General features: G+C 49.2%; 1 protein-coding gene and 1 long non-coding RNA gene across 6 annotated transcripts in view; both read left to right on the top strand.

Annotated features, from left to right (window-relative positions):
* CAMK1D (calcium/calmodulin dependent protein kinase ID) overlaps positions 1–6,771 on the top strand; it is a 456,826-nt gene extending 450,055 nt beyond the window's left edge. For all 5 annotated transcript variants that reach the window (XM_054258458.2, XM_054258451.2, XM_054258455.2 and 2 more), the window contains one exon: positions 515–6,771. In XM_054258458.2, coding sequence (XP_054114433.1) covers positions 515–539 — 25 coding nt within the window. In that variant the 3' untranslated portion in view covers positions 540–6,771. The remainder of the gene's footprint in view (positions 1–514) is intronic.
* An 8,558-nt stretch (positions 6,772–15,329) lies between these two features.
* The window catches only part of LOC128932541 (uncharacterized), a 48,711-nt gene continuing 44,760 nt past the window's right edge, over positions 15,330–19,280 (top strand). Inside the window, exon 1 of the long non-coding RNA XR_008482464.2 lies at positions 15,330–15,684. This is a non-coding gene — a long non-coding RNA (uncharacterized LOC128932541). The remainder of the gene's footprint in view (positions 15,685–19,280) is intronic.

Below are 19,280 nucleotides of genomic sequence, written 5' to 3' on the forward strand. Positions count from 1 at the left end.
TATACTGAACAAAGGAGGGGAGAGGTCTAAGAATAACACATCTCAGAGGCTTTCCCATAGGTAGGTAAAAATAGAGAGTCACAGGGATACAAATTTGGGCCCCCCCCAACCTGTCAGGCACTGTGGCTCACGCCTGTAATCCCAGCACTTTGGGAGGCTGAGGTGGGTGGATCACAAGGTCAGGAGTTTGAGACCAGCCTTGCCAACATGGTGAAAACCCATCTCTCCTAAAAATACCAAAATGAGCCGGGTGTGGTAGCGAGTGCCTGTAATCCCAGCTACTCAGGAGGCTGAAGCAGCAGAATTGCTTGAACCTGGGAAGCAGAGGTGACAGTGAGCCAAGATCGTGCCACTGCACTCCAGCCTGGGTGACGAGTGAAACTCCATCCTCAGGGGAAAAAAATGTTTGTCTCTGCTACCCCCATAAACCCAGCCCCTGTGATGCCTGGCGGTGGGACAAGGGGTGAGCATTTGCCTGTGGAGCTCTGAGGTCCGCTTCTGCTGTTCCCTGCAGGTCTGGCACCTTCCACGCTCTGTAGTTTCATTTCTTCTTCGTCGGGGGTCTCAGGAGTTGGAGCCGAGCGGAGACCCAGGCCCACCACTGTGACGACAGTGCACTCTGGAAGCAAGTGACTGGCCCTGGAGGTGGGGCCCGGGGGCGGGGCCAGGAAAGGGGAGCCCCAGGGTGGCCAGTGCCACGGGCCACTCCAGCGAGACCCCACCTTGCATGGTGCACTTCCTGCATAGGACTGGAAGACCGAAGTTTTTTTATGGCCATATTTTATACTGCAATTCTGAAGTGTTCATTTCTCACAAACTGTACTGACTCGAGGGGCGCTGATTTCATAGGATCTGGTGCTGTATATACAAATCTTGCAAAGCTCGAACTGAACGGACCTTCTTCTTCCTCTCCCCCAACACCGTCCTTCCCACTCTTCTCAGTGTAGGTGACCGTCTGCGGTGTGTTTTTTCATTCATGACAAAAAACAAGGTTTCAACTGGATTATTTAAATATGGGTAAATATTGTGCATTAGGGTTTGTTTTTCCTTTTAAGAAGTATGTCCTTTGACTCTGTCTCAGTTACGTGACCTGTCTCTTCTCCTCTTCAATAGTGGCTTTATGTTAACCTTTAAGAGATTTGTTTTTCCTCCAAGGAGAATTTAAAGGTATTTTTAAACATTCTAAGAGGATCAAGAATTGGTCGGAGGCTAAGAGTGTGCTTGACTCACGGTCCTTCTCTTTCTGTTCTTTTCCTTGGGGGCGAGGCCCCTCAGTTCCGCAAAGCTGTCTTGTCTGCAGGGGGGCTTTGGTGGGATTCTGCACAAAGCCTTTGCTGGCAACCCATCCCACAGAACCCTCACCCACCAGAGACCCCAGAGGCCTCTTGCCATCAGCAGTCAGAAGTGAAGAAGCCTGCTCCCTCCCCAGAGACCCAGGGCTCAGCTTCACAGGCCAAACGTGCTGTAAGTGAGACGCCCACACTGCAGGGATGCAGGAGTGTCCCTTGCAGAAGGAGCCAGCTGCCATTTGGTTGAAAGTGGGCCCACACACAGCCCTCATTTCCCACGATAGGTAGCAGATGAAAGCTCAGCTATGCGGTTCTCAAATTCATCTCTTTCTCTGTGTTTTTTTAAAAATGCATTTCTAATCTTACCCTTCACATGGCTTCCAGCACAAAGTTCTTTCTCCACATGGTTACCCTCATCTCACATGAATGTTTTCCAAAGAAAGGAAGGGAGGGGCGTGGCCTTGGAAAAGGATCCATTCCTGGGAGTAAGGAGAGGGGGCCTGCCAGACTAATAGGACTCGTCACTGCAGCGGTGGCCAGAGATCTCATCCATCAGACCCAGCCGGTGTCTGAAGGCCTCCCACTGATCCGAGGAGCCTAAAATCAAAGATCCTTGGTGGCAGGGTCACCAAACGCCCCGCCTGCCCGAGAAGGGTTTCTCAGGCTGTGACCATGTAATGTTAAAACCAGGACCATCTGGGGCAAACCAGGTGATGTTGTTCACTCTTGTGGTAGGTAGGCATGCAGGAGAGCCAGTGTACAGCCCAGGGAAAGCTGCGTTTCAAAGAGCCAGGCTCGTGGCTTCAAGTGCCAGTCCTGCCAAGTGTCCCCCGCTCAGCCCTCAAGCCCATCCAATGCCTTGAGCCCAACAGGGTGTCCCAGCCTCCTCAAGGCCCAGCGATGCTGCTGGCTGTGTCCTCATGTCGTCCTCCTGTGGTTGGCCTGTCCTGGGAAGTCTTGCTGGTTGATTCATCTTTGTCACTTGCACACCTTTGCCTGTGTCCAGGCTGAATGTTGAGTGATGCCCCCCCGTCCTCCCTACACACATGCGCACACACACACACATGCAGTTATGAGACACAGCAGCTCCATCCTGCTCCCTGAGAATGGCAGCACACGCATGGATGAGAGCAGTTGGGAAGACAGGCAGCTGGTCTCCCCTGTCTCCTCATGCATCACAGGCGCGCCACTGCTTGGCAGGAATTCTGCGTGGCATCTGCCACATGTGCTCACAGTGAAAAATTAAGCTATCATTCTTCAAAATCTGTAAAAAGCCTGGAAAAGTCTGTATGACAATAGACCTAGTTCAGAATCAGGTGTCGCCTGAGTTGGCCATGCAGTGAATGAATATTGTAAGCTGTATTGGAGAAAACAGGCGTCTCTCCAGAGCTTCACCAGGCGGTTGCTCACTAACAAATGTCCTGGAAACATTCCATTCAAGTTCATATGGTGCAAGACAGAAAGTAAGAGAAGGCTGCACGCACTGAAAATGCACTCGAATCTGGTACCTAGAACGAGGAGCCCTTTGTGCTGTATACAACCATTTGCGTTCAGAAAGCGGTATTGGAAGCAAGTTCCATGATTGGTGATTGAAGTGTTTTCAGGAGCTGGTACATGTGCTGCATGTTATATGCACTCAGTTTGAAAGCATTCCTTACCCAGAAAGTGCAGAGACTGGTGCCCTCTCACTGCTCCAGTCAGTTCTTGGCCATGCTTAGCCCGTCACACCCAAGGTCCCAACAACATGGTGCGAGGAAACAGTGACTGGTTTCAGCCCGAGTCGACTGCTGAGCCTGACATCAGAAAGCCTGTACTGTCCTGATGCCACGAGGCTGGGGTTAATTTCCTATGGTTTTAGAAAGAGAAGAGCCTTTGTGCTTTTGAGAGTGTTCTCGTGGTAAAAAGATAGAGGTTGTCTTTGCCTGGCACTGGGTATAAATTGTTTTATAAAACAGGAAGAGAACCTGGAATATGCCTTTTTGAAGGTCTGACCAATGGGGTCGTAGAGTCCCAGGACCCTCGCCAGTGTCAGTTTCTACTCGTGGCGGCTGAGCGCTTCGACGTGCACCTAGGGTGCTGGCTGAGGCTAAGGGTGGATGTGTGGACCCCATCACAGGCTTCTTTCCTGAGCCCAGGTCCCTCATTTTGTCCCTGCCCCTTCTCAGAGCAAAGTGGATTGTTTTCCTCACTTGGAATAGTCAGTGTTGAAGTGGTGGCTTGGAGTGGCCTTTCGCCCAGGTTCCCTGGCTTCCAGGATCTTCATTGCATATGTGAGGCCATAGGAGGAGTTTCCTTTCATTGAGACACTCAGTGAGCGGGCACCAGCAGGCCAGCAGCTTGGCCCTCTTCACAGAGGTGGCTCTGAAGTCTGGGCAGCTTCCTTCTTCCCCATGGCTCAGCTTCCCAGTGGTCTCACAGGTCCGGAGCTCAGCATGAAGTAGTTCAAAGGCAGTTAGAGAGCTGAGGGGCAGGGCACATTCATGGGAAACACAACGACCGCCAGAAGTCCTTGAGGAGAGACGGGGTTGCGGTGTTAGAGAAACGGTTTCTTTTGAAAGAAAGAAACTGTGGCAAAGCGTGCCCTACAAAATCAAAAAAAGGAAGGGTGGCTTTGTGTTCTTGACCGTGGCCACAGTTCTGATCACTTCTGGACCTTGAGAATGGGGTGCAGCCTCAGAGCCACCGCTGGCCTTGGGGAGGGTCCCACTCTCCAGCTAGCTCTTCATGTAGTGTCCCAGGGCCCCAGCAGTCAGGATAGAGCAAAAGATGATGGCCACGCTGGCCAAGGCTGGGCTGGTCGGAAACATCTGCAGTCGGATGAAAAGAATCTGGGCCAGGAGCAGTGGTTCACGCCTGTAATCCCAGCACTTTGGGAGGCCGAGGTGGGTGGATCATGAGGTCGAGAGATCAAGACCATCCTGGCCAGCATGGCGAAACCCTGTCTCCACTAAAAATACGAAAAAAATTAGCTGGGTGTGGTGGTGCGCACCTGTAGTCTCAGCTACTTGGGAGGCTGAGGCAGGAGAATTGCTTGAACCCGGGAGGCGGAGGTTGCAGTGAGCTGAGGTCGCACCACTGCACTCCACCCTGGCACCCGGTGACAGAGTGAGACTGTCTCAAAAAAAAAAAAAAGAAAAGAAAAAGGAATCTGGCCTGGGGAACCCCAGACTCAGTTTACCTACCCCGTATCATGTCATCCTCCTCATCTGTCTACCCTAGTGTTCAGCATGACCTCGATGAATTGTGGGTGGCAGGGACACAGGGTCAGGCGAGCCCAGGTGATCCCCTATGGCCAGTGGATTGATCCTCTCCCCTGTGACATGACAGCTAACCCAATTATCCCACGGTTAATGTTCTGAGCATTTTTAAACAGAGAGGAAAGATGGTATCCCATGCAGGTAGACTTCATTTTCGAAAGCACCGTGGCCCCTTGTCTCTCCCTCTCCCCCCCAGAATCTTGGCCAGACTTGAGTCTTTGTTGGGGCGGCCACACTGGAACCATTGCTCGAGGGCCGTAGGCGGAGAAGTAGGGTCATGGTCTCAGCTTCATCCAGCAGCACCCCCTGCTTTGCAGGATTTCACAAGCGCAAGACTGATATTCCCTTCGATATGAGAAAGGAAGGCAAGGGCTGCCAAAGGGAAGCTCCTCCCATTTTTCATAAACAGAAATAAGATGTCCTCTTTCCCAAGTTGGCACAATCACTGCTGGCAAATAAGTTGAAGGTCCTTGAATTCAACCAGTGCACGAAACCTTTGCATGTTCTTCTGAAACTGCTTCCTCCCCATTCTGTCTCCCCACACTCTGCGAAGTCTGCCTTTTCCTTAAATACATTCCAGACCAAACACTGTTCAGTTTGTTTCAAAAAAAAAAAAATGTATATACCTGTATGTGACCCACCACCCTTTGGAGGGGCACCTGGTCCTATGCTGGGGCTGCGGGTCTGCCTGGTGTTTGCAAAAGGTATTCCAGTCTTTCGATGTTCAGAATTGCAAATGCGGAGATAGAAAAGCTGAAACAGACTCCTAAAAGGAGTTTCTTTCCTGAAGACTCCAAGAAAATGAGTGTGCCGATGAGTTAGCTTGACAACCTCAACTTTGGGGAGTGGGCAGGCGGTCTGAGGAAGATCAGGGCCCACGCCCCACTCACCCGGCACCTGCTTGGTGGTCCCAAATGGTCCCAGGGCATCACGGTCTGCAGCATGGGCACCCAGTCCCACTGTGAAGTCAGCCTTGCATGCTGGCCGAGGCCCGGCCACCTCCCGATGCCTCCAGAGTCAGTGGGAAGGAGTCAGCCCTTCCCAGACTTCCCCGCCACCTCCAGCAGGAGCAGCTCGGCTTGTGGCTCTGGGAGCTCTGCTTTTGCAAACCCAAAAAGGCTGTGCATTTGGAAGCCAAACGCTCAGCATGCGGCTGCCGAGTCTGGTTTTGTGGACAAAACAAACTGCGGAATGGCTTCTCGGTGTCTGTATAAAGGGGCGCGCGATCACATTCACCCTTTATATTCACACCACTTCTGCACTTGCCATATCCATTTTTTAACCTTTTTGTCTCCAGGGAACTTCTCATATGATTATTATGTCTTCTGATGATTTGCCATGTTATTTTACTTAAAGGTGATTTTATTTTCTTATGGACAGGAAAAAAGCAAATGAGAGGAGCTGGTTTTAGTCTTAGAGATCAGACTTCAGCAGGGGCTTGGAAACCCCAATCTCTAGTTCAGTTGCTTCTCGGAGGAAAATCTTGGTCTAGACAGACTGAGATTCCCAGGCTCTCCTGGAAGCCTTGCACTTCGGGGCACAGGGGCCCTGGGGTGTGGTTGGCAGCCAGGCTTCAAGGGAGCTAAAAAGGAACAAGAACATCAGCCCAGATGTTCATCTCCCAGCCCTGACGCCTGCCCGTCTCCTTCTGGGGCACTTGGCCCTGTCAGAGGGACAGGAAATGCTGTCCAAATGGTGGCAGAAAGGCAGTGACATTGCAGCAGAGTCTTTGCTTTGAAAGATGGGGCGTCATGTTTCAGAGAACATTTATCTTAGTCCCATGTTCAGGTGAGAAGACCTTAAAGGTACCCTCTGTCCAGAATAAACATTGGAACAACTTCTAAATTGGATTTTGTCACCACACATAATGTAATCTCCCTTCTTTCAGCTCCCGCAGCAACGAGCATGCTTCCCAAAAAATGAGAACGTCAAAATCAGGAATGTCCCTGCATATACTATTACCAGGCTTGCAATTGGTTCAATATTTCCATAAAAACATGTTTGTCCAAAAGAAGGGAAACTGTGCATTTATTCCATGCATGTAATAAACTCTGCAAGAAGTTTCACCCCCATAGGTTTGCGGCACTGCAAAATTGTTCATGGGTCTATGTAGCAAATGATTCTCTGCCTTGACAATCATGTATACATATCAAGATTTCTATCGTAATGATAATGAGATTGATGACTTCTTGTTTTCCTCCAATAAAGACAACTAATCACCTTCAGATGTGCATTTTTTCTAGCATGAGCAGGATGTGGAGTTTCAGTGTCTCCATCTTTCCTCTGCTTTCTGAAGTTTGGATTTGAAGGAAGGAGTTTCCATTGGGACCCCCAAAAGTCATGGAGTCCCCCCTAAATATTTCATGTCACCTCCACAGTGAGCAGGAAGTAGCAGGGATTGAAGGGGCAGTGCCTCTCGCCTTTGGGGTTGGGGACAGGTGCCCGGGTTCCATGATCACTGGACAGGAAGGCTCCTGCTTTTCCCTGCTGCTGCACAAGGTGGCTGGAGGTGAGCCCAGAACTCTGATCGCACTAACTCGTAGATATTCCTAAGTTGTATGGAGGAGAAGCCCATGCGGATTCCCAGGAAGCGCCTCTGAGTCATGGGTGGCTGGGCAGCCTCAGGCTTCAGCAATACACGTGCACTTTCTTCCATCTCCTTGGCAGACCTGTATGCTCAGTCCCCAAAAGAAGACTGTTTTCCAGGCAGCAGGCTGGCTGCTGTCTTTCGTGGGGATTCGGGGGCGACACGGGAGGAGGAACTACAGTTTATAGCTCATCAAATGTATTGTGGGGATCGGGTCTGATGCCCAGACAGTTCTTCCAATCCAAACGGGGATTGTGTAGGGAGAAAAAAATGAATTGGACATGTGCTATAGAAATGTAGAATTAAAACTGTTCCACACAGCCAGCATCAAGTGAAAACAGCATGGGTGAGCTTATTGAGAAAGGACATGAGCCCGAAAGAAACACAGCGCACACTATCTGAGGTCTAGTGCTTTTGTGGTTGATTCTTCTGTAGCGCAGACCCTAACGGTGTGTTGCATCAGACAAAGCTGTCACTCAGTGGGTGAACAGGCAAAGTCATTAATGCAGATGTCATGGAACATAACATTTTGATGGCAAAAGGAGGTATAAATCGTGTGCACCCAAATCCCCCTGACTCTGTCCCCAAGGAAAGTGACCATGCCATCAAAATCCTCTTTCATAGGTCAGGCACGGTGGCTCACACCTATAATCTCAGCACTTTGGGAGGCTGAGGCAGGTGGATCACGAGGTTAGGAGTTCAAGACCATCCTGGCCAACATGATGAAACCCTATCTCTACTAAAAATACAAAAATTATCTGGGCATGGTGGCACTCACCTGTAATTCCAGTTACTTGGGAGGCTGAGGCAGAAGAATTGCTTGAACACAGGAGGTGGAGGTTGCAGTGAGCCGAGATTACACCACTGCACTCCAGCCTGGGTGAGAGTAAGACTCTGTCTCAAAAAAAAAAAAATCCTGTTTCGTAGAGGAAGATTCTGATAACAGAATGCTTTAAGTTCACCTGCGTGCTGGGCCATTTGGTGGGGCTGGATGTGATCTTAGTCATGTGTATACACTTGGCTTGGATCAGTCCTCTTTAGCTTAAAAAGACTGAGCAAGAGGAACTGTCCCCAGCCTCATTTTTTACATACATGGTTGCAACACCTGTGCCGAGCCCACAGAATGTGCAATTCCCAAAAGAGCACCTTGCAATTATGAAGACAGAGAGTGTGTATGTATGTGTATATGTACCATGTAAGGGCTTCCAGCTAAGGGAAGTGGTGAGGTCTGATTTCCAGTCCACATCCTACATGTCAAGCCATGCACCCCAGCTCAGGGGAAAAGGTGCTTTTTATTTCATCCAATTCGTACAAAGGCACCGTATGGGGTCTGGCTGGTTGGGTGGGTCCAGCAGACCTGAGAGCATTGGGCTGTGAGCTGTGGACCAACAGGAACTTTTTAATGAGGTTTTCAAAGCTGGAGAAGTCTCTAGCTAAGAGCTCAGAATCGAACAGGATCTGAGGGAGTTCATCTGGCCTTTTTTGTTTAGGGATGTGTGAATTGAAGACTGCATTAGCCTTCAAAAACTCACTAAGGGGCTGGTACCTATAAAAGCACTTTACAGAGCTTGATAGACACCACACTGCAGAAAACGGCTTGGTCTCCCCATCTCCCCCAAGAAACCCACGAAGTCTTCTTGCCATTTATGCAGGATGATTGGCAGCAATGAAATGAGATCTCAGCACCCTCAATCCTCCCTGATCTATTTCCCCACAGGCTCCGATCAGTGCCCTTCCACTGATTCCAGTCATAGCTTTCATTCATTCATTCATTCCTTTCTTCCTTTATTCACTCAACATTTATGAGCACCTATTATATCCATGGGTTTTCTTTCATGCTAAAAAAAAAAAAAAAAAAAAAAAGCCAAAGTCAATCTGACATGAATCTGACTCTCGAACACTGCATAGAGCACTTGAGTTAAGCCAGGGAGGAAGAGGAGAGTTTAGACAGGAAGGATTTCATAGGAGCAATGTGGGGGAGAGCTTGGAGGCTGGGAATGCAGCCTTCAGATGGGCTGGATCTTCATCAGGCCAGAGCAGAGGATGTGAGCAAACCCTGTGGGAGAAGAGAGAGGTTGGCTGGAGAGACACTGGAGTCATTGTCACCAACAATAACTTCTGGAGCTACCACCATCACGTATGGACCATTTACTGTGTCCTGGACACTGTGCCACATGGATTCTATTCAATGTCTCAATTCACCATCAGCCTCAATAAGGAAGGCACCCTGATTTTCCAAGCGGCTTCAGAAAGTTTTGATATTTACCCAGCTGTAGATGTGAGCAGAGTTGCAAACTCATCCCTGATTGATTGACACCAAAGGCCACTCTGCTGTCTTGTGTCTCATGCTTTGTGCAGGTCACCGAATTCCAAACTATGAAATTTGGACTTTCTGTTTATTTACTAGGTGATTGGGAGCCATTGAAGACTATTGAGCTGAGGAGTGACATGATGACATCAGTTAACAGCACCGTTTTTAGGGACCATTGTATTCTCTCCAAGAGAAATTCATCTCCTGTAATAGCTCAGGCTGGTCTTACAGGAAGCCCAGTGAACCAGCACCTGCAGAGAACATACTCATTACCGAGGAAACAGCTCATTGATTTTCTGACGTCTGGTTCCATTTCTCAGGAGAAATATCACAGAAGCTGGATTTCACTTAAGAGTCAGAGATGCAGACAGTAATAACACTGCCGGGTTTTGGCTTTCTTTTCTTTGCCTTTCTTTGTTTATTTATTTATTTAAAGATGGAGTTTCGCTCTTATTGCCCAGGCTGGAGTGCAATGGCGCGAGCTTGCCTCCCAAGTTCAAGATATTCTCCTGCCTCAGCCTCCCGAGTAACTGGGATTACAGACATGTGCCACCACGCCAGGCTAATTTTGTATTTTTAGTGTAGATGGTATTTCTCCATGTTGGTCAGGCTGGTCCTTTTTTATTTTGAAAGTTAGGAGGCCAAGGTGGGCGGATCACCGGAGGTGAGGAGTTTGAAACCAGCTTGACCAACATGGAGAAACCCCATCTCTACTAAAAACACAAAAAATTAGCTGGGCATGGTGGCACATGCCTGTAATCCCAGCTACTCAGGAGGCTGACGCAGGAGAATCGCTTGAACCTGGGAGGCCGAGGTTGTGGTGAGCCGAGATGATGCCACTGCACTCCAGCCTGGGTGACAGACTGGAGTGTAAAAGTTAGCGGTCTGACTCCATCTCCAGAAAAAAAAAAAAAAAGTCTAGCCCCTCATTCTGATAACTAGCTCCAGGAAGTTTGGTGAGTGCAGTTTCATCCCTGACTTGCAGTCTGCCTGCCATCCACTTGTCTCCTCCAGATCAGCCTCGAAGTTACCGATTTATTTTTAAGAAAGCACCTCAGATCTCTTGTGTTCTTCCAGCCTCCCCTGAGAGGAACTGTGCTAGCATGAGCTCATCTTCCTGACTCTCCAGAAGGATGCAGTGGGCCAGGAAAAGGCAGTTGTCGATCCACCCTGTCAACCCTTTTTCTCTCGTCCGCCTGCTGGTCCTCTCTCTAACACTTCATCTTCAACACTGTATTTTATTTCTTGGGCACATCAGATCTAAATTGTTCTGGGGGGTCTCGCTGGGTCAGGCTGGACATATCAGCAAGTGAAGAAAAGCTCACGAGATACTGAGCCTCCAGTACCTCAACCCTAACCCAACCAGGCCCTAATCACGCAGAAGAGTGCAGTGACTGGCTGGGCACAGTGGCTCACGCCTGTAATCCCAGCATTTTGGGAGGTTGAGGTGGGCAGATCACCTGAGGTCAGGAGATTGGGACCATCCTGGTCAACATGAAAACCTGTCTCTACTAAAAATACAAAAATTAGAGTTTTTTCTGGGGGTGGTGGCATATGCCTGTAATTCCAGCTACTCAGGAGGCTGAGACACAAGTATCCCTTGAACTTGGGAGATGGAGGTTGCAGTGAACTGAGATCATGCCACTGCATTCCAGCCTGACAGAGCGAGACTCTGTCTCAAGGAAAAAAAAAAAAAACCCAGTGCAGTGACCGACTCCTCTAATGACGACCAGCTGGTCCCCAGCACAGACATGGGAAGACAGCTAACTTTTACACTCATCTAGCCCAAGGGGCTTGTCACCTGGCGCCCCCAGGAAGAAGACGATGCTTACTCCAGAGCTGACAAAGGCATTAAAGAACGCTGCAGGTGGGAAGGACTTCACCTCCCTCCTGCTCCCCTGGGCAAAGCCCCACTTCCTCCATGTGCTCCCAGCAGGTCCCCACAAGCTGCCACTGCTTCCAGAGCTGCAGCCTAGGGCTTCTCACACTTCGCCCCGCAGGACCTTGCTAGAGGGCAGATTCTGCTTCGGCAGCTCTGGCCTGGGACCAGAGCATTTCTTTTCTCTCTTTTTTTTTGAGATGGAGTTTCACTCTTGTTACCCAGGCTGGAGTGCGGTGGTGCGATCTTGGCTCACTGCAACCTCTGCCTCCAGGGTTCAAGTGATCCTCCTGTCTCATCCTCCCAAGTAGCTGGGACTACAGTTGTGCACCACCATGTCCAGCTAATTTTAGTATTTTTAGCAGACACGGGGTTTTGCCATGTTGGTCAAGTTGGTCTCAAACTCTTGACCTGTTGATCCACCTGCCTCAGCCTCCCAAAGTGCTGGGATTACAGGCGTGAGCCACCGCGCCCAGCCTGGACCAGAGCATTTCTAAGAAGCTCCCAGGGGTGCCACAGCTGCTGATCTCTGTACCACACTTTGAGTAGTGAGAGACTCTTTCTGTGGTTCCCATTCCTGACTGTATATTCCACTCATCTTGGGAGCATTTTACGAACACTAAGGCCCAGGCCAACGAGGATCTCTGTGATGCTAACCATGGTCTTCTGGTCGCCACATAGCCTCGAGCTGAGAGACAGAGCAGCTGCCTGGAAACCCCAGAAGTTCCAGCTACATGAATCTGAACTGCAACTATAAGTGATAACCAGCCTTCATCCAAGAGAGTCCAGAATTAATTCTCGGCCTCCCAGGCTCTGTTTCAACCAGAATAGGGAACATCCTCTTGTCTGAGCCAATCTGCCCTTCCCAGCCTTCCGGAGCCCTCCCACTGTGCCTGCCTTCCAGAACTCATTGAATCTCCTCAGGAAAGCCCCCTGAAGTCTATGTAGATGCAAAGGGACAGAGAAGTGCCCCCAAAAGCAGGGGAGGACCCACAGACTTGGCCACTGATGGGATCATCACAGACAAGCCTGCCTTCGGCCTCTAATGTATGTCAATTACCACATTAGAACCGCTGCTCACAGGTGCATTGTAGAAGACTGACTGATTAACAGACCCTTAGCGTCATATGTCAGCCACTGTTTTATACACTTTTCAAATAGTGACTCCTTCAATCTTTGTAACAATTCCATCAGATAAGTACAATTAGGCTGGGTGCAGTGGCTCATGCCTGTAATCCCAGCACTTTTGGAGGCCGAGGTGGGAGGATTGCTTGAGACCACGAGTTCAAGACCAGCCTGGGCAACATGGCAAAACCCTGTCTCTACCATAATAATAATACAAAAAATTCACCAGGCTTGTTGGCATATGCCTGTAGTACCAGCAGCTTGGGAGGCTGAGGTAGGAGGATCGCTTGCTGGGAGACAGAGGCTGCAGTGAGCTGAGATCGCACAGAAGCACTCCAGCCTGGGTGACAGAGCAAGACTCTGTCTCAAAAAAAAAAAAAAGAAAAGAAAAAAAATCTACGATTATATCCCAGTTTTATAGATGAAGAAACTGAGGAACACAGAGGTGAAATGACTTGTCCCAGTCACCACCAGTAAGTGGCTGTGGTGGGTTAAATTGTGTCCTCTGCCCTGAAATTCACATATTGGAGTACTAACCCCTAATACCTCAAAATGTAACCTTATTTGGAAAGAGGGTCTTTTGGGTGGGCCTTAATCCAATATGACTGGTCTCCTTATAAAAAAGAAAAATGAGGGTGGGGGCCGGGCATGGTGGCTCATGCCTATAATCCCAGCACTTCGGGAGGCTGAGGTGGGCAGATCACCTGAGGTCGGGAATTCGACACCAGTCTGACCAACATGGAGAAACTCCATCTCTACCAAAAATACAAAATTAGCCGGTGTGGTGGTGCATGCCTGTAATCCCAGCTACTCAGGAGGCTGAGGCAAGAAAATCACTTGAACCGGGAGGCAGAGGTTGCGATGAGCCAAGATCGCCCCATTGCACTTCAGCCTGGGCAACAAGAGAAAAACTCCATCTCAAAAAAAGAAAAAAAAAATGGGGTTGGAGTGGGGGATTCAACCCGGAAACGGAAAACCACCAGGGGCTGGGGAGAGGCCTGGACAGGGACTCCCACAGGCATCAGAAAAAGCCCCCCTCACCAACACTGGCTCAGACTTCAGTGCTCCACACCTCGAGGAAGTGCATTCCGGGGGCTTGTCACACCCACCTCGTCTGTGGCATCTCATTAGGACAGGCCCTGGCAAACTAACGCAGCGGCAGAGCTAGGACTCAGACCCCAGCCGTCTCAGGCCAGCACGGTAGCCCTCACCACTCCATGGCAGCAGGCAGTGGCTTTGAGTCCCGCTCACAGGGACCCGCTCCATCCTTCTTTCACTCCCCCGCTCTTTCTCACTTCACTTCATTTTCTCCAATTTCACCATTTCTCCGTTTCCTCATTTCTTTCCATCCACGCTAGCTATCTACTGTTTTGTTTTGTGTAACAAAAACAAAATGACTTCAAGCTTCAAACACGATCTCGCACCTTCTGTGGGTCAAAAATCGGCGCACTTGGCTGGGTGCCTCTGGCTCCAGGAGGCTTCGAGGTTAAGGTCAAGCTGCCGTCGCTGTGGTTGCAACATCCCAGGACTCCGCCAGGACTGAAGGCTCTGCTTGCAAGCTCCCTCCGCGGCCGGGGACGGTTTAGGTCCTCTTGACTGTGGGCTCAAGGGCCTTGGTCCTCTGTTCTCAGTAACTGTGTGAGCCTCTTCATAGGGCTGCTCCCTAAAAGGCAGCCTGCCTTCCCCAGCCGGAGTGATGCAAAAGGTAAAGGGTTAGGGGTGAAGACAGGGAGCGGGTACCCCGCATGCCAGCCAGTCTTTTTAAAACCTAATCTTGGAAACTATACCCCATTGCTTCTGCTGTACTCTTTGTTAGAACAAAGTCAAGTTCAGCCCACATTCAAGGGAAGCGGTTACCCAGGGTGCAAATACCAGGAATGTGGGGCTCACCAGGGGCCTCTAAAAGGCTGCCGACCTCACCATCCCCCTGTGTCTATGTGCTTGTGGCTGACCCTTGCTGGCCGCAGGGGTAGGGGAGCGTGGGCTGTGGATCTGTGGTCTGTGTGAGCATGGTGAGCCCCAAACCACCCTGGGATAAAGCCACGTGATGCCAGAGGGAGCCAAGCTGCTCTCAAAGCGACATTCGTCTCCTGTCTCTAAAGTCTTTTATTTGCTGTAAGAATATAGCACAAAACACCAACGCATTAGCAAACGTTCCCGAGGACACTTCAGCTGCAAGAAACAACATTTCCTGCATATCCTGAGAAGCAGCTTTTAACTCATCAGAGAGAAAATAAGCTCTGGCCAAAGGCTTCCAGTCCAAAGGCACACCCCACCCACCAAAGGGCGTTAAGCATGCTTATTTATTATTTATTTATTTTGAGATGGAGTCTCACTTTGTTGCCCAGGCTGAAGTGCAGTGGTGTGATCTCCACTCACTGTAACCTCCACCTCCAAGTTCCAGCGATTCTCATGCTTCAGCGTCCTGAGTAGCTGAAACTACAGGTGTGTGCCACTACACCTGGCTATTTTTTTTTTTTTTTTTTTTTTTGTATTTGTAGTAGAGACAGGGCTTCATGTTCGTCAGGCTGGTCTTGAACTCCTGACCTCAGGTGATCCTCCCACCTGGGCCTCCCAAAGTGCTGGGATTACAGGTATGAGCCATGGCACCCAGCCTGAGTGCCTTTTCAAAGAACACGTGGGTTCTGATGCTCCACAGGGAGGTGGGAACTGAGTTCTACCCAGCAGTGAATGACTCTGAGAGCCATGGATGAAACCCAGGCACAGACGCTGCCAGTTAGACTGAATTTCCCTGAGGAGGAGCAGGGACGCTCACAGGCAAAAGGTGCAGCTGGACCCAATAGAGGTGACCCCACCCTCCCCTGCGCATGCGCAAAGGGGTTGGCAGCGCCTGAAGTCCCCCACCCCCACCCCCGACCGAGGGAGTCATCACCCAGCCCTGAGGCAGCCTGGGAGGTACCTGGGAACGGTCTGCCCTTCATCTCCGCTTGCACTCAGAAAGATGGGGCTGAGAGAGGAAACCAGCGGCCACGCAACCTGACAAGACAAGAATTGGCAGCAGAAGCCCGGCCAAGCAGAGGGCTGGAAGGGAAACTAGAAGAAAAATGCAAACTAAGTGTTCCCTGAGGCTTCCTGGGCTAGTCGTGGATATAGTGTAGCCTACAGGAGGTCAGCGCAAAGACACGGGGCGGACTCGGCTGTCTCTTCCTCATGATGTTCACGGCCAGATATCCAGCTCCCAATCCTCTGACCACCCTCAAACCCAGCCTAAGCAGGTGAGAAACTTGGGCCTCTCCACTCGTCTCTCCTCCGCCTTCACACGTGAGGCCTTTTTTATTCAACAAAAATCTCTGGGCCAGGCACAGTGTCTCAGGCCTGTAATCCCAGCACTTTGGGAGGCCAAGGAGGGAGGATCACTTGAGCCCAGGAGTTAAAGACCAGCCTGGGCAACATAGTGAGACCCTCCTGTCTCTACAAAAAAATAATTTAATCATTAGCCAGGTGTGGTAGTGTGTGCCTGTAGTCCCAGCTACCAAGGAGTCTGAGGTAGGAAAATCTCTTGAGCCCGGGAGATTGAGGCTGCAGTGAGCTGTGATCATACCACTGCACTCCGGTCTAGGCAACACGAGATTCTCCTGTCTCATAACAACAACAAAAAAACCACCCAGCCCAGGTACGGTGGCTCATGCCTGTAATCCCAGAACTTTGGGAGGACAAGGCAGGCAGGTTACCTGATGTCAGCAGTTCGAGACCAGCCTGGTCAACATGGTGAAACCCTGTCTAAGGGAATGCTTTACGTTTTTGCCCATTCACTATGATATTGGCTGTGGGTTTGTCAGAAATAGCTTTTATTATTTTGAGATACATTCTGTCGATACCTAGTTTATTGAGGGTTTTTAGCATAAAGGGCTGTTGAATTTTGTCAAGGCCTTCTCTGCATCTATTGAGATAATCATGTGGTTTTGTCTTTGGTTCTGTTTATGTGATGGATTACATTTATTGATTTGCATATGTTGAACAAGCATCCCTGAGATGAAGCCTATTTGATCATGATACTAGAAATAAAGAAATTAGCCAGGTGTGGTGCGCATACCTGTAACCGCAGCTGCTCCAGAGGCTGAGGCAGGAGAATTGCTTGAGCTTGGGAGGTGGAGGTTGCAGCGAGCCTAGAAGGCACCACCGCACTCCAGTCGGGCCAACAGAGCAAGACTCTGTCAAGAAAACAAAACTGGCTGGGTGCTGTGGCTCACACTTATAATCCTGGCACTTTGGGAGGCCAAGGTGGGTGGATCGCTTGAGGCCAGGAGTTCAAGACCAGCCTGGCCAACATGGTGAAACCCCAACTCTACTGAAAATACAAAAATTAGCCAGGCGCGGTGTTGGGTGCCTGTAGTCCCAGCTAGTCCGGAGGCTGAGGCATGAGAATTGCTGGAACCCAGGAGGTGGAGATTGCAGTGATCCAAGATAACGCCACTGCACTCCAGCCTGGACGAAAGAGCAAGATTTAGCCTCAAAGCAAGGAAAAAAAAAATCTGAGGACCTCCAATGTGTCAGGCCCTGTCCTAGGCACTGAGGATGGATACCGAAGTGGGGAACACACACGCTCATCCCCCACTTCACTTCAAGTCTTCCAGGCTTTTTCCATGTGTTGGAGCTATAGACACCATCAGACGAGCTGGACGTTGCAAAGATTGTTTCCAGGTTGAAGCAGCAAGTGAGTTTTCTACTTTCCAGAGGAAGGCGGTACCAAGCAGCCTTTCCATGAATCTCTCCCCAGACACCCCACACAGGCGCTCAGGTTAGAGTGCCCGGAGAGGCCTGTTGCAACACTGTCTGGGACCCTCCAACCCCAGACATTATCCAGCCATGTCTCATCACAAGCCAGAAACTCCCCGTGCTCCTCAAGCTGTCCCTCCCCAACATCAGCCACAGAGTGGGAGGCTGGAGACTGGGTGGTGGTCACGGATGTGCCACTAACGAGCTCTGTGATCTTGCAAAGTTCATTCAAACCCTGTTCTTCTGTGTCTGGCTCATATAATGAGGGGTTTGACAAGAAGATCCCCCGGGTACCTACTTGTTCTTTAAAACACTCTGGCACCCAGACCCAGCCCAAGTTCCAGGTATCAACTGCACTGAGCTCCAATACCCCTGCTGCATTTTGCTCTTTGCCTGCAAAAGGGTGTTGCTATGTTGGCCATACCCTGTTTGCTTCCTGAGCAACATGGAGAATAGTCTCCGTTGAATCTGTGAATTTCAGGTTTTCTCGGAGTTGGATCTCAGCCTGGAGCAGGGAAGAGCGTGAGGTAAAATGGTTCGAGTCATCCTGAAATGCACATTTCCTGCAGTTTCTTTCCAAGTCTGGTGTTAAATGAGCAAGCTCAAATGAGAACATTAACAAGGATGACTCAGGCTTCGGGAGTGTTGGTAGCACAAAACTGGCTGTGAATAATGGCAGTGAAGGGACTTTTCTGACCCATTTGTTGACAAAAGGTGGTAAAAGGCGTTAATCTAGTTCAGGGATATCTAAACGTTTTTATTGTGCATCCTTATGATAAAATAGTTTTGAACATGTGTGTACTCTGAATATATGAATATTTATATTTCTGGAAATTATAGGCATATACTACACCTACTTATGAACATAGAAAACATATGCAAAGAAAGAAAATTAGAAGGACAAGACCAAGATAAAAGACACTCTGTTCAATAACACAAAATGTTTATCTTTGTTAATGTGATCTTGGGTTTTGTTATTTTTTTAAATTGTGATTTAAGAGTTTGTATGCCAGATGTGGTGGCTCATGACTGTAATCCCAGCACTTTGGGAGGCCGAGGCAGGTGGATCACGAGGTCAAGAGATCGAGACCATCCTGGCCAACATGGTGAAATCCCTTCTCTACTAAAAATACAAACATCAACTGGGCATGGTGGCGCGTGCCTGTAGTCTCAGCTACTCGGGAGGCTGAGGCAGGAGAATCACTTGAAGCTGAGCCAAGATCATGCCACTGCACTCCAGCCTGGCAACAGAGCAAGAATCCATCTCAAAAAAAAAAAAAAAGAGTTTGTAATACAGCAATTTGAAAACCTAATTTTAAGTCTAGTTTACCTAAACTCTTTCTTTTTTCTTTTTTTTAAAGAGACGGGGTTGCTGTGTCACTCAGGATGTAGCATAGTGGTGCAGCCATAGATCACTGCAGCCCACAATCCTGGGCTCAAGTGATTCTCCCACCTCAGCCTCCTGAATAACTGAGATTACAGGTGTGCACCACCACACCAGCTGCCTTCTTGGTTTTAAAGTGCCGTTGTAACTGAAAAAGTTATAATGCAAAAATACATAGATCTAAATGAACAAAGTCTATTTTGGAGGTGCTTTTCATCAGGGACATGAGCAAATGCAAACTGGAAACTGACAAGGTTGAAGGTAGGGATTTCACAGGTACTTCTTCCTTCTTTCCCATCTCCTCCTCCTCCCCTTCCTGCCAAGGATCTTTGTACCCTTCTAAATTGTGTTACAGAAACTGGTGACTATGACCCTTGTTCAAACAGTTACCCCAAAGACCCTATTTCTCTGTAGCACAATGAGTTAATGTTTATATTATCTCTGAATAAAGACTTAAATGTTTTGAAAACTCACAAGTGAATGGAACATATATGCTAATGCCTTTATTTTGGTTAGGCAGTCTTAGGAGCTTGCAGCTTCAGACTGCTGAGCCCTGGTTCCCAAAGTCGTGATGAATATGGCCCCTTTTCATGGAACACAGCATCCTAGTGATTGGAACTAAGAAACAACACTGTCCAAAAAGTTTTCAAAATAAATTATCAAAGTGCATCCACACATCTTTGTAATAATTGAGTAATAGTAATACATGTA

The sequence above is a fragment of the Callithrix jacchus genome, chromosome 7 (assembly GCF_049354715.1).
Source record: "Callithrix jacchus isolate 240 chromosome 7, calJac240_pri, whole genome shotgun sequence".
Classification (NCBI taxonomy): Eukaryota; Metazoa; Chordata; class Mammalia; order Primates; family Cebidae; genus Callithrix; species Callithrix jacchus.